This window comes from Aquila chrysaetos, chromosome 8 (genome assembly GCF_900496995.4).
Source record: "Aquila chrysaetos chrysaetos chromosome 8, bAquChr1.4, whole genome shotgun sequence".
Lineage (NCBI taxonomy): Eukaryota > Metazoa > Chordata > Aves > Accipitriformes > Accipitridae > Aquila > Aquila chrysaetos.
The window spans coordinates 6,596,407-6,609,972 of NC_044011.1; the positions used below are offsets into that span (position 1 = coordinate 6,596,407).

Here is a 13,566-nt window from a genome sequence, read left to right on the forward strand (position 1 = left end):
ACACATATATTTGCATAGATATATGTGTACACTTCTGTACACAAATAATACATAAAAGCATACATACACACACCTATGTGCACACTCTTACATATATGCAGATCAATGCCACACATGTCCATACTCACCTGCATGAAGGCATGTGCATGTGCTAAAACACATACAGACTCATGAACAGGCATGCCTAAACACACACAAACAATATTTGTACACAGTCATGCTTGCATATGCATTCCCCCAGGCACACACGTATGTGTGAATGCACACATGAGTATAGCCAGAGGAACATGTATGTGAGCATGAACATGCACACACACCACTAACAACCAGGATGCCCAATGCCAGCTCTCAGCCTCTTGGGATGATTCTAGGAAGTCCTTCAGACCCTACAGTTAAGGCAACAGATCAGGCGCTGGCCAGCCCCATCAGCTTTAGTGAGCTCAGGGGTTTGGCAGTGGTTCAGTCAGCTATTTTCCCACCGTGTTGTGGTTTAACCCCAGCCAGCAACTAAGCACCACGCAGCTGCTCACTAACCCCTCCCCACCCAGTGGGACGGGGGAAAGAATCAGAAGGAAAAAGGTAAAACTCGTGTGTTAAGAACAGTTTAATAGAATAGAAAGGAAGAAATTAACTAACTGGGTTAGTTCCCGAGCAGCGATCCCCCCAGGCCAACTCCCCCCAGTTTATATACTGGGCATGATGTCACATGGTATGGAATACCCCATTGGCCAGTTTGGGTCAGCTGCCCTGGCTGTGTCCCATCCCAGCTTCCTGTGCCCCTCCAGCTTTCTCGCTGGCTGGGCATGAGAAGCTGAAAAATCCTTGACTTTAGACTAAACATTACTTGGCAACAACTGAAAACATCAGTGTTATCAACATTCTTCCCATACTGAACCCAAAACATAGCACTGTACCAGCTACTAGAAAGAAAATTAACTCTATCGCAGCTGAAACCAGAACAGAAGGGCAACTGTATCCTGAGCCAAGTTAGTCACAGTGTTGCTAGCAGGTCCAGGAAAGTGACCCTGCCCCTCTGGGCTTTTTGAGACCACAGCTGGAGTACTGCATCCACGTTGGGGCTCCCTGGTCCAAGAAGGATATTAACATACTGAAGCGAGCCCAACAAAGGCCACCAAGTCGATTAGGGGGCTGACAAACATGACATGCAATGAGAAGCTGAGAGAACTGGGCCTCCTCCTCTTGGAGAAGAGATGTCTCAGGGGAGACCTTCTTGCTTTCTACAACTCCTTGTTCAGAGGAGACAGAGAAGAGCAGTTATTGCCCTGAATTTAGTCCTTTGTCCTTCACTGTAACACCCACTCTCCCTGCCAGTTTTCCTCTCTCCATCCATCCATCGATCCATCCATCCATCTTTTGACCCATCTCTCCATGCATCTACTATTTCTAACCCTTACTCCTACTCTCTGAGAGCCCTTTCTCATCCTTCCCTCTGCTTTCTTCATATCTGCAGGCACAAGTTTTCTTTCCTGCACATTTCTATTATTGCATACATCCATGAGTCCCCCTTTGCATTCAGCATTCATTCTTGTTCTTAATTCAGCCCTCTGTCCTACACTGTAATACTCCCAACTCTTCTGTCTACTCGTCCTCTCTCCATCCATCCAGGCATCCATGCATCTGACATTCATGCCAACTCTCTATGCACCTATTTCAGATTCCCTCCCAGCCTTTTCACCTTGCTCTACAACCAAACACCAGGATCACTTTCTATCCCTGTCTCTATGGGCACATGTCCCCATCCATTCTGGTCCAGCTCTGTCTCACTGCCACTGTTCCTGACCATTTCTCCGGGAAAAGAGCCATAAGAACTGGGCAATCTTTGGTGATTTTGGGCCTTTCCTTCTCCTTTCTCAGCAGTGGCTGCTGGTGGAGCCCAGGTGCTAAAGGAGCCATTGGCAGGACTGCTGCTGGACACAGGCATCAACATCACCTGCTCCACACACCAACATACAGTCTTCACAAGTTCATCCACTGGTACTGTCTGCTCCCTGGCTGATGCCCTGCATTGTTCGTGAGAGGTCTAAAAGGTTCCAAAGTGCTGCTGGACCCACTTGAGTGGCTGTTGGTGGTGGCAGACCGCTGGTCCGACTCCCTGTCACTCACCTGGCTCTGGCATGGGGAAGTGGCAGTGTATTCCTGCGCTCCAGGATACAGCAGGAGAGGAGCAAAAAGGGCCACAGGCAGGGCTGGATGTGCGTGGTGGAGGAGACAACCTTGGCCAAGTGCACCTGGGGGCGCTGCCGCTCCACCCACCGGAGCCTCCTTGCCATGCCTGTCCCTGAAAGAGGGAAAGTTCAACCCTGTCCCCTGCCTCAGCTGAGGATTGTTGTGGCAGCTATAGCTGTATTACAAGGGGACTCCTGGCAGGTTTGCAGTCATTGGAGAGCAGAGGGCAGCCCACCGTCCTTCTGCCATGGCCTCGACTGAAAAACAGGACCCTGAAGGCCTTGCGGGAGCCAGGATGTGAATGGGGGCTGCTACGCTAATCGCCTGCTTCCTGCAGTCCCTGCCAACCGTGTGAGCAAAGGGCCCTGGGTGCAAGTGGCAGAGGAGCCCTGCTCCGGGCAGCAGACATCAGAAGACATGAAAATCAAGTAGCCCTTTTGCTTGCCTGGGTAGTGGGGTTCTGGGGCCCAGGGTGGGACAAGCAGCTGGAGATTGTGGGTAATGTGGGTAGGTGAAGGGACACAGAGGGACTGCCTGTACAACAGAGAGCTGCGTTGCCACATCCTCCCCCTGCCAGAGTGCGGGAGTGCGTCTGTCCCTGTGCGGCTGGTTTCTGCAGCAGATGCTCTTTACCGAGATGTTTCTCTTCAGGTTCCTCCTCTGTGGCCAGAGGCGAAGGGAGGGAGTGTGCGACACCTGGGCCCAGGCACTTCAGTGTGTGCCTGGTCCTTTCTCCATGCAGACGGTCCCAGGGACAGGGTGGACGTGGGTGGGTGCAGGGGTGCCTTCTCCATCTCCTGCAGAGTTGGGTGCAGGTCTGTGCAGCTGGCTAGGTGGTTGATGTCGGTAGAATTTCACAAAGGATGCCTGTCCCTCTGATTGACAGGACTTAAACCATGAGTCTGCTATCTCTCTAGAGAGCCTTCTTGTGGAAGAGGTTGGAGCACAGACCCAAAGAGGCCTGCCGGGAGCGGCAGGGAGAGAGTTTTGCTCCACCCTCTGGGCTGTGGCTTGGAGGCCTCTCTGATCTGGCAGAGGCAGAAGAGGTGAAGCTGCAAGCATCGGTTCCCTCCTGCTGACAGGTCCCTGGGCACCCCATGAAGGGAGAGCGTGACATGGTCCTGCTTTTCCTGGCAGCACTGGTGGGACTGGCAGACTTTGGTGAGATGTGACTTTCAGGCTGGGGAGAATGAGGCAAGAGTTTGTGCAGTTGGTGGTGGAAGTGGGGAGACGTGAGTCCTGTTTCCCTGGGGGATTTGGGAGTGTTTCTGTAGGCAGAGCAGGGGCTGCAGGTGGGTACAGCAAATAACGTGGGAGATGTCATGAGTAATGGGCATCAGAGGAGGAATAAGACCTCACCTTAAACTTGCAGGTACTGAGCATTCTTGAATGTGCTGCTCATACACATGAAGCCTGAAAGAAGGAAGGATGCTAGGGAATGGATCGATGTGGTGTATAGGAGCTTCTCTCCTAGACATATTGGATAAAATGCTACTTATCTCTATGGGATGGTCATAAACATTGTGGGACAAACAGTGAAGGCTAACTCGATGCAAGAAGAGCTGAAATGTCATAAAAGGACAGGGCAAGGGCAGAGGATGCGGTGTGTCATATGGAGGAACTGTTATAGCAAGAAGATATGGTCAGAGGTGGGAGAGGAACAGCTCATGTCCTCTGCTGCTGAAGGAGACCAAAAGTTAACATAGATCAGAGGCAGATATGGAGAGAATCAGTGGACTGAAAGACCAGTGAATATTGCTGAAAAGCAGGATGATCTGGCGGGTGAGTAGTGGCAAGAACCTGCAGAAAGAAGTGTGCAGGGACAAACAGCTCAGCGTTTCAGAGGCTAGGAAAAGTGAGCTGCAAAGTGGGGACAGTGAGCAAGCTGATGAAGTGATAGATGGACAGGTACACAAGCAAGCAAAGCTGAAAGCCCCGTCTGGATTTACAGGTCATGCCCAAAAGGACTCTGTGCTCCAGTTTCCAGCAGAAATGACCGTCCAGGCAGGGGAGAGCACAGCTCTGCACTGCAATTTCTCCACCAGCTATCGCAATCCCTACATCTACTGGTACCAGCAGCGCCAGTCCCAGTCCCCTCAGATGCTGCTGCAGGTCGACAAATGGAAATCTCGGGTGGATTCAGGGAGATTCTCCTCTACACTGACTGTGGAGACCTCCCAGGTGCTTCTGAATGTGCGGGATGCCGAGCTCCAGGACAGCGCTACCTATTTCTGTGCATTGAGCCCACACTGGTGCCCACAGCTTGCAGGACTGCACAGAATCGTGGGGGGTGCTCTGAGGAGCAGTTCCCTCCCTGCCACTGCTTGCATGTAGCTCTGAGCTCAGCCTGCCCAGCAGCAGCACCTGGGGGCTGTGGTGAGGCTGGGCTTCTGCCTCCCCAGCCTGTGCTGCTGTGAAGCATATGCCAGCATGACTTTGACAGCTGCATCTAGATCCAGGGTCTTTGATGATGAAAAGAGTCCAGGAAACCTGACTTGGGGCAGGGTCATTGGAGGCTGCACCATAAACAAGCCAAGCCAGGCTTGTAAATGCCCCCTGCTTAAAATGGCTGGTACACTGGAGTGAGTGCTCAGGGCAAGTAACCTATCAGCTTGTCATCTTGTTCCCTTTCCCTGTGCCTCCGCTGATGGCCACAGCTGGAGAACGAAGCTTGTGGTAGGAGGCACAACTGATCTTATGGTTTTGCCATTTGGCCATAGTAGCCCAAGAAGGGAAAAGCCCTTCCTTGCCCCGCATCTGGGCATCAGCAAGTGAAAAAGACCCATCAGCCAGGCGCTGGACAAGATTCTCTGTTCAAACCCTTCCCACACTCATCCACTGCCAGAGAGTGGTCCCACTCTTTTTCATGTCTCTTCTCCTTCTCAGGGAAATCACCAGGGCTCAGCTGGGAAGGAACCCCTATGTCCCTGAGTCCATGCTGGTTTCTCTGCCCAACAGCTGGCAATCACTTCTCAGTGAACTTGTTTCCTCCCATAGGCAACAGGAATGGTTCTGGGGACCTATTCTCAGGCAATCCCACCCCAGCACTGCCTGTGGAAGCTCAGCTGGAGGGTGCTGGCTTTCCAGCTGGATCCCACCCTATGAAGTGGAGACTGTTGCTCATGAAGTATCATCCAGTTCACCTGAGAAAGCCTAAGGTACTTGGTGGTTGACCTACTGCTGTTCCAGAATGGCCTGCCTCTTGCAAGTGACATGGGTCTGCTCTGCCAGCCCTGTTGGAGGCTTTGCCTGCCCCTATTCATCTCAGAGGGCATTATCTCAGGCAGCGTTGATGAGGAATGGACATCAGCCCTCAGTGTCCTGCACTCCACTGCGTCTAGGGTGCCTTGGACATTTCAGGTCCTGCTTTTGGTTGCTCTGCAGGGCTGCAGAGGGCTTCAACAATCCAGAGACACAATTCTCCCCCAAAAGCAACATCATCCCTAAGCAGGTTTGACAAGCAGTGATGGCTACCTGAGGACAGATCCAGGCTCAGGCTCTTTCTCCAGCCTCAGTGGGCTGTCCCAGGGATTTCCCAAATGCCACTGAGAAAGAGAGCACAGCTGAGAAGGGTGGGCATGAGCCTGTCCTTGGGTACTGCTGCCTGGGCCTGGCTGCAGGTCTAAGAGGCAAGTGGCCAAGGACAGGTGGATACGGGAGGTTGGTGAGTCACCTCCAGAAGCACCATTGCTTCCAGAAGGGAGGAGGAGATGTTCAGCCCAGACTCCATCATCTCCCTTGGAGAGCTCTACACTCCGGTGAATTCAGTCCCACACTGTTCATAAAGGTGTATCTGCCATGTTGATGCCTCCTCCTTATGAAGTGGTCGCATGGACTGCCTTCACTGTCAGTGTGCAGAAAGAAGAGCTTTGAGAATGTGATTCTGAAACAAAAACCGTAGGAAGGGGAAAAGCAAGTGCCCTTTGGAAGTGCTAATGTCCTCCCAATAAGGGTAAGGAGAGACTTGCTACCCAGCCAGCCTTTCACAGCTCTGCAGTTTGGGGACTTTACCGGTCACGTTAAAGTGTTTCCACAGCAAAGCCCCAAATGGGTGGAACAATGGACTGTTAAAAACTGATGTGGGGTTTTAGATGTGCAAATGCCCAGACACATCCAGCATGAAGCACAGCAATTTGCATATTTTTAATAAAAAATCAGAAAGTACATTCAGATACAGAAGAGAGAAAAGAAGGGGAATGTAAATTTTGTTGACAGTCTTATGCTAGGAATAATGACTATAGGTAGAGAACCTAGACATTGCCAAATTTTATCTTGAACCAGAGTATGATTTGATGAAATAGCCACAAGAATGGGGCATAGATACATGTAGAAAACATTAAACTAAACAGAGAATACCTGTCTATTTCCTAAAGCAATGAGCCAGCTGCTGGGTCTTCTTTAGGGGATTCAGATGAATCCCTGACAAAATGAAGCACTTTGCTAAGTGGAAGACAAACCTGTGGGAGGACCACTCCTCCAGCTCTCTTGGAGAACCATTTGTGGATGGGATTTGTAACCCTTTCCAAGCACTGGTCTTTAGAGCACTGTGAGGCTGTCGTGGTTTAACCCCAGCCAGCAACTAAGCACCACACAGCCGCCCACTCACTCCCCCCTGGTAGGATGGAGGAAAGAATCAGAAGGATAAACGTGACAAAACTTGTGGGTTGAGATAAAGACAGTTTAATAAGTAAAGCAAAAGTCACGTGCACAAGCAAAGCAAAACAAGGACTTCATTCACTACTTCACATTGGCAGGCAGGTGTTCAGCTATCTCCAGGAAAGCAGGGCTCCATCACCCTTAAGTGTTACTTGGGAAGACAAATGCCATAACTCTGAACATTCCCCCCACTTCATTCTTCTTCCCCCAGCTTTATATGCTGATAATGACATCATATGGTACGGAATATCCCTTTGGTCAGTTGGGGTCAGCTGTACCAACTGTGTCCCCTCCCAACTTCTTGTGCACGCCCAGCCTACTCCCTGGTGGGGCACTGTGAGAGGCAGAAAAGGCCTTGACCATGTAAGCACTGCTTAGCAGTAACAAAAACATCTCTGTATTATCAACACTGTTTTCAGCACAAATCCAAACATAGCTCTATACTAGCTGCTATGACAAAAATTAACTCTATCCCAGAAAAAAACAGTACAGAGGCATTTTGAATTAACTCAGGAATGAACAGAGGGAGGTGGGGGCATAAGAAGTGAGGCTCAGCCCATCCTAAGATGGCTGTAAGGTGAGTGAGATCAGCTCACTGGGGAATTGGTGGCTTCTCACTACCTGTGATGCCCAGGTGCACTTCACTTTTTCTGGAAAGCCCACCCCAGAGCTTGCCTCACTTCTTTGTTCCTGAGTGTGTAAATGAAGGGGTTCAACAACGGAGTTACAACAGTGTTAAAGGTATTCACGAGTTTGTTCAGATCCAGGGAGTTCTGGGCTGACGGTTTGACATACAGGAACATGGTAGAACCATACCAGATTGTGACAACACTGAGATGGGCAGAGCAAGTGGAAAAGGCCTTTTTTCGGCCATGGGCTGACTGGATCCTCAGGATGGAAGAGATGATGTATATGTAGGAGACCAGGGTGACCACACAGGAGGCCACCACAACAATTATGGAGACAAGGAAGGTTGCCAGCTCCACGGGCCATGTGTCACTGCAGGAGAGGGCAAGGCAGGAATCTATATCGCAGAGGAAATGATTGATGACATCTGGCCCACAGAACGTCAGCCTGGATGTCAGAAAGGCCAGCAACGAGACAGCCAGAAAGCCTCCCAGCCAGGAGCTGAGTACTAGCCGAGCAGAGAGGACACTGTTCATGAGGGAGCTGTATCTCAAGGGGTAGCATATGGCTAAGTAGCGGTCATAGGCCATGACAGACAGGAGAAAACACTCAGTGGAGCCTAGGGAGAGAAGAAAAAACAACTGGAGGATGCAGACTCTGAAGGAGATGGTCTGGCTAGTCCCCAGCACGACTCCTATGGCTTTGGGAACAATGCCCGTAGTGTACCAGATCTCTAGAAAGGAGAGATTACAGAGGAAGAAGTACATTGGGGTCTGTAGGTTGCTGTTCATCCACACCAGAGCTATGATGCATGCATTGCCTATTACTGTCAGGGAGTATGTCAGTGCAAATACCACCACAAGGGAGACCCGAGAATGCCACGTGCCTGGGAAGCCAAGAAGGATGAATTCTTCCACACCTGTCCCATTTGCCATGTCCTCCCAAGTGTGGAGGTTCATCTGCAAAGACAGGAATGTTTCTGTGAGCTTGCATGCCTGTGCTGGTCCTTCAGATGCTACTGCAGATACTACTAGATGCACTAGTAGTGAAACAAAACCACCATCCCTGCAAAAGTAGTTGGTGCAGAGCATGGGAAAATGGTATCTACCCTAAGTTAAAATTGCCAGGGAAATCCTTTGCTGCAGAAACACATTTGAACAACTAGAACTGACCCTGAAGGTCAGGCCTACACCATCAAATGAACGTGGAGAATTATTTATCAGATCAAGCTCTGGCATCTCCTTTAGAACATGGTGAATGCAATTGCTTCCCTGAGATGAAAATCCCATTTAGGAAACTGGATGGCAGGCTGAGGGTCTCCAGCTATGTGAAAGGCTGTTGTAGAGGAAGGGAATAACATTACCTGCACTCTTCAAGGCAGGCAATACTGAGTTGTGATTTCAGCCAATGAGACTGAGGGATGAGAAAACTGTCATGACAATGTGGTACTGGAAGAGAGTTTCTCACCTCTTCTAGGTCAGTTTATCACAAGAAATTTGGACTGAGATGGCAGTGACACAGGGCAGCAGGCTAGTATGACAGTCATTACTCAAGGACTCATGGTCTTGTATATTTGCTTTCTTCCAAGTCTCAGCACAGGAAGCTTTTCAAATACCTCCATTTCCTCCACTGATGTCTGCTTCTCAGCATAGCTAGGGGTAGGATTCACCTCTGTAATTTTGCCATCTCAGAGTCAGGGGAAGGACTTCTGCTGACGAAGCTGAAAGATCTACAGCGAAATACTCCTATCTCACCTCCTCAGCTTACCCCCTTTCTCCATGGACAGAGCAAAGGCACGAGGGAGATGGCTCATCTTGTCTTATATGCATGGCTAAAAGCCCTTTAGAAGTGCCAGGTTGTCTCTAAGGGCTAAGGCAGGAGTCTAGCAAGCAGCTTAGATGAATAAGTCAGACCTCTCAACTTGGGCAGACATATCCATGCCTCAGTGGTTGAAGGCAAAATCCTCTTAGTTGAATCCCCACCAAGGCAGTTCTGCTGAGAAACCAGCTGAACTGCTGGATATAATCTATGCCCTCCCTGCAGACAAGGGAGGATTCTTGATCAGTTCTCTAGTGCAGAAATGATCTCATTCTCAGGTGAATGTCTAAGACAGATGGAGCTGAACCACCATCTGAAGGATCCCTTTCTCTCCTTTCTTCCTCCTTAGCAATACGTACCAGAAATCTCATGTGGCTAAAGAGCAGAGGAAAACCCCTAAACCCAGCTCTCCTTAAACATGCAAAGCATTGGAAGTCTATGCTAGAGGTCTTGGGGAGGCTTCACTCACCAGCTCAGCCGATGGAAATGATCCAAAAGACATCTCTACATGTACCATCCTGCAATTGAAGCCATGAAGCCATGGTCTCCTTCGCTGAGGGACAACATTGGAAAGAGGTTGATTTATTGGAGGAGCTCTGGATGCAGTGATGTCAGAAGTGTGGATGAACAGCTCTCCCCTTGCCAATGCACTTCAAGCTGTACACAATTGCCTGACATTATTTCCTCTCCATTTACCTAGCAGGTATTGACAGCTTGTGCTCCCAAATTTCTTTCCCCCTCACAGCCACCACTGTACTTCCACAAAGGGGAGCCTTGTGTGGACACATACAGTGTAAAATCTCTCCAATTTAGCTCCATATAGTGAGAGCATACATCAGAGAGTCACCAGCATCGTTAGGGTAAGAACATCCCCACACCCACCTCATTAACACACTGAAGCTCAAACTGGCCACACCTAGGAGACAGGTTTCTATTTTCCCTCTGTGTGCCACAGGGAGTTTGATCTCTGGGGGAACTCATGGGCTTGTCAGAGGTGGATAATGCTCTTTCTTCACACACGCCAATTAAAGAACAGCAATGCAATTCTCTAAAGTTGCTGTCAGGCTGGGTGTTTGCCTCCTGCCTGCAGCTGTGGTATGTGAACCTTGTCAGGAACTCAGTGCTCTCTTGTGTAGCCATTTCCTGACACGCAGGAGGTGTCTGAAATAGCTATGCCCAAGAGACTGGAAGTGTCAAGTAGTTGGTGCTGGATAGTAATGTGGTCTTGAAACCTCCAGGGTGGGACATAACTAAAGGCAACTATGGACACATGAATACAGAGGGAGTAAGGTAAGGGATTCACCTACCTCATTTCAGAGCCTCTAACTGCAGTTAAGGCCTAAGTCTTCAGTCTTCATTGAAGTAAAGATTTAAGTAAGATCTAAGCACAAAGTCAAGAGGTGAGTAGAGGAAAATTGATCTCCCCTGCCTCCAGAGCAGGTGTCTCCAGGTAAGCTTCTCATCTTTGCTCCATTCATTATCAGTGGAGAGAAATAGGCACTGTCAAGTGTCAGTTTAGCCCTTTCAAAAGATGCTATCTCATACAGATCAGGCAATCCATGCCTTACAAGCACTAATTTTTCTTCTGTTGACACTCAAGATAAACTAGACAGCTGGTTTAGACAACACATACACACACAAGTCTCTACCTCTAGACATCTAGAGTTAGTTGAGAAGACTCACACCCAGAGAGATGCTGCCTACACTGTCCAGGGCCACCACACAGGTGTTGGACTTGACAGAGTCATCTTCTGCAAGTCCTGTGACCAAGGTATCAATGTGGTTGAGAGAAAACTGATCTGCACTTGATGTGAGGGGGAGATGCAGCTAACAAGAGTAATGTGCACAGCTTGAGCCCATTCGCTGACCATGAAGCCCTCTCCCTGCTATCTATCTGCCCTAGAGTACCATGGACATGGCTACGGGGTTTAGCCATGGGATGGAGATGCTTGTAGGCTCTGGAAGGACAGCTGAGGGGTTCACTTCCGATCGCATGATGAAGCAAGCCATGCGCACATGACCAGGCATGCAGGCCTTGCTGTGAGCTTATGCTAGCTGGGCAGTTCAGAGGCCATGACTGGTCAATTGCACAATCTGTGTTTCCAGAAAGATGGTTCATGCCATTTACTGTGCACATCTGCTTTCAGATGGGGTAAGTCCCTTGTGTAAGCTGATGTCTTCACTGACTGTGGGAAGAAACTGCAGAGTCTATTAGGGCAAGTCCAGAGGAGGGCCACAAAAATGATCAGAGGGTTGTAGCACCTCTCCTATGAAGAAAGGCTGAGAGAGTTGGGATTGTTTAGTCTGGAGAAGAGAAGGCCCTGGGGAGACCTTATGTCGTGGTTTAACCCCAGACAGCAACTAAGCACCACGCAGCTGCTCACTCACTGCCCCCCACCCCAGTGGGATGGGGGAGAAAATCAGGAAAAGAAGTGAAACTCATGGGTTGAGATAAGAACAGTTTAGTAGAACAGAAAGGAAGAAACTAATAATGATAACTACTAAAATGACAGCAGTAATAATAAAAGGATTGGAATATGCAAATGATGCACAGTGCAATTGCTTACCACCCGCTGATCGACGCCCTGTTAGTCCCTGAGTGGTGATCCTCCCACACCCACTCCACCAGTTTATATGCTAGATGTGACATCACGTGGTATGTAATACCCCATTGGCCAGTTTGGGTCAGCTGTCCTGGCTGTGTACCCTCCCAACTTCTTGTTCCCCCCCGCCAGCTTTCTCTCTGGCTAGGCATCAGAAGCTGAAAAATCCTTTAGACTAAACACCACTTAGCAATAACTGAAAACATCACTGCTATCAACATTCTTCTCATACCGAACTCAAAACATAGCACTGTACCAGCTACTAGGAAGACAACTAACTCTATCCCAGCTGAAACCAGGACAGTTTCCACCCCTTATTCTATACCATTGACATCATGCTCAGTTCCCATACCTTCAGTTACATGCCAGTCAATCATCATCACCTTTTCCATCCCTTTGAGACATATAAACAATGATACATCTATATATATGTATACACACACACAGATATCATTCCTTTAGTTTATGGGTCATGTTCATAAAATGTTTGTTAAGTTCATTTAGTTCCCGACTCTGGGCTCCATCTGTCATACCAGTCTTTCTGGGCAGAAGGGGTGGTGCAAAGTCCTTCCAGTCGGCAGAGCAGAATTGGGCTTCAGTGCGGTATGGCGAGCAGGTGACATTGGACACAGCAGGAGGATGGTGTGCACCATTGGATTGTTGCATGCTGGAGTCAGTTCTGGTTCCATTACTACTGCGCTCTGCTCAGTTTTATCACAGTTCATTCTTGCTTGATCCAAGTGATTCTTACTGTAGTACTATGGATATAGCATATAACAATTACAGTAACAATAACATACAGTAGCAGGGTTATATAGCAACTAATGTAATACAGTTTAATTCTGGCTATTCTCACCTAAAATCAAATCCCCTTGAGGCACACATCGGACTTCCCCATCTTTTTGCATCATCCACCAAGTGCATCCAGGTCCTTGAGCAAAAGCAATCCCACGAATGGGTTTACCTTTGCCTGAGGCAGGAGTAACCCAGACTATCTTCCCTAATGTATTTTTTATGTGCACTACAGGGACTTTGTCCCCTTCTAGAGTACGTAAAAGTTCTGACTGTGCAGGGCCACCCCGATTGGCAGATCCTCTGGTGTTGACTAACCAGATGTCTTTTGCTAAATGTGTATCCCAATGTTTGAAGGTTCCACCCCCCATGGCTCTCAATGTAGTCTTTAACAGTCCATTGTATTGTTCAATTTTCCTGGAGGCGGGTGCATGATAGGGGATGTGATATACCGACTCAATGCCATGCTCTTTGGCCCAGGTGTCTATGAGGTTGTTTTGGAAATGAGTCCTGTTGTCTGATTCAATTCTTTCTGGACTGCCATGTCACCACAAGACCTGCTTTTCAAGGCCCAGGATAGTGTTCCGGGCGGTGGCATGGGGCAGGGGATATGTTTGCAGCCACCCGGTGGTTGCTTCTACCATTGTAAGCACATGGTGCTTGCCTTGGCGAGTTTGTGGGAGCGTGATATAGTCAATCTGCCAGGCTTCCCCATATTTATATTTCAGCCATCATCCTCCATACCACCGGGGCTTTAACTGCTTGGCTTGCTTAATTGCAGCACATGTTTCACATTCATGGATAACCTGTGCGATAGTGTCCCTGGTCAAGTCCACCCCTCGATCACGAGCCCATCTATATGTTGCATCTCTTTCCTGATGGC

General features: G+C 49.1%; 1 protein-coding gene and 1 gene segment (V, D, J or C); one reads left to right on the top strand and one right to left on the bottom strand.

Annotated features, from left to right (window-relative positions):
* The first annotated feature begins 3,224 nt into the window (after positions 1–3,224).
* Positions 3,225–5,453, top strand: LOC121233500. The segment is given in 3 exon segments: positions 3,225–3,348; positions 4,139–4,368; positions 5,185–5,453. Coding segments are annotated over 3 exon segments (402 nt in total).
* A 1,597-nt stretch (positions 5,454–7,050) lies between these two features.
* Positions 7,051–8,461, bottom strand: LOC115345180 (olfactory receptor 6F1-like). The gene has a single exon (XM_030023589.2). The coding sequence runs from the start codon at positions 8,427–8,429 to the stop codon at positions 7,485–7,487; it is 945 nt and encodes a 314-aa protein (XP_029879449.1). The 5' UTR covers positions 8,430–8,461; the 3' UTR covers positions 7,051–7,484.
* Positions 8,462–13,566: the final 5,105 nt, after the last annotated feature.

Excerpts from the sequence above, each read along its gene's own strand:
- LOC115345180 (XM_030023589.2), bottom strand. The coding sequence starts at position 8,429 with ATGAACCTCCACACTTGGGAGGACATGGCAAATGGGACAGGTGTGGAA.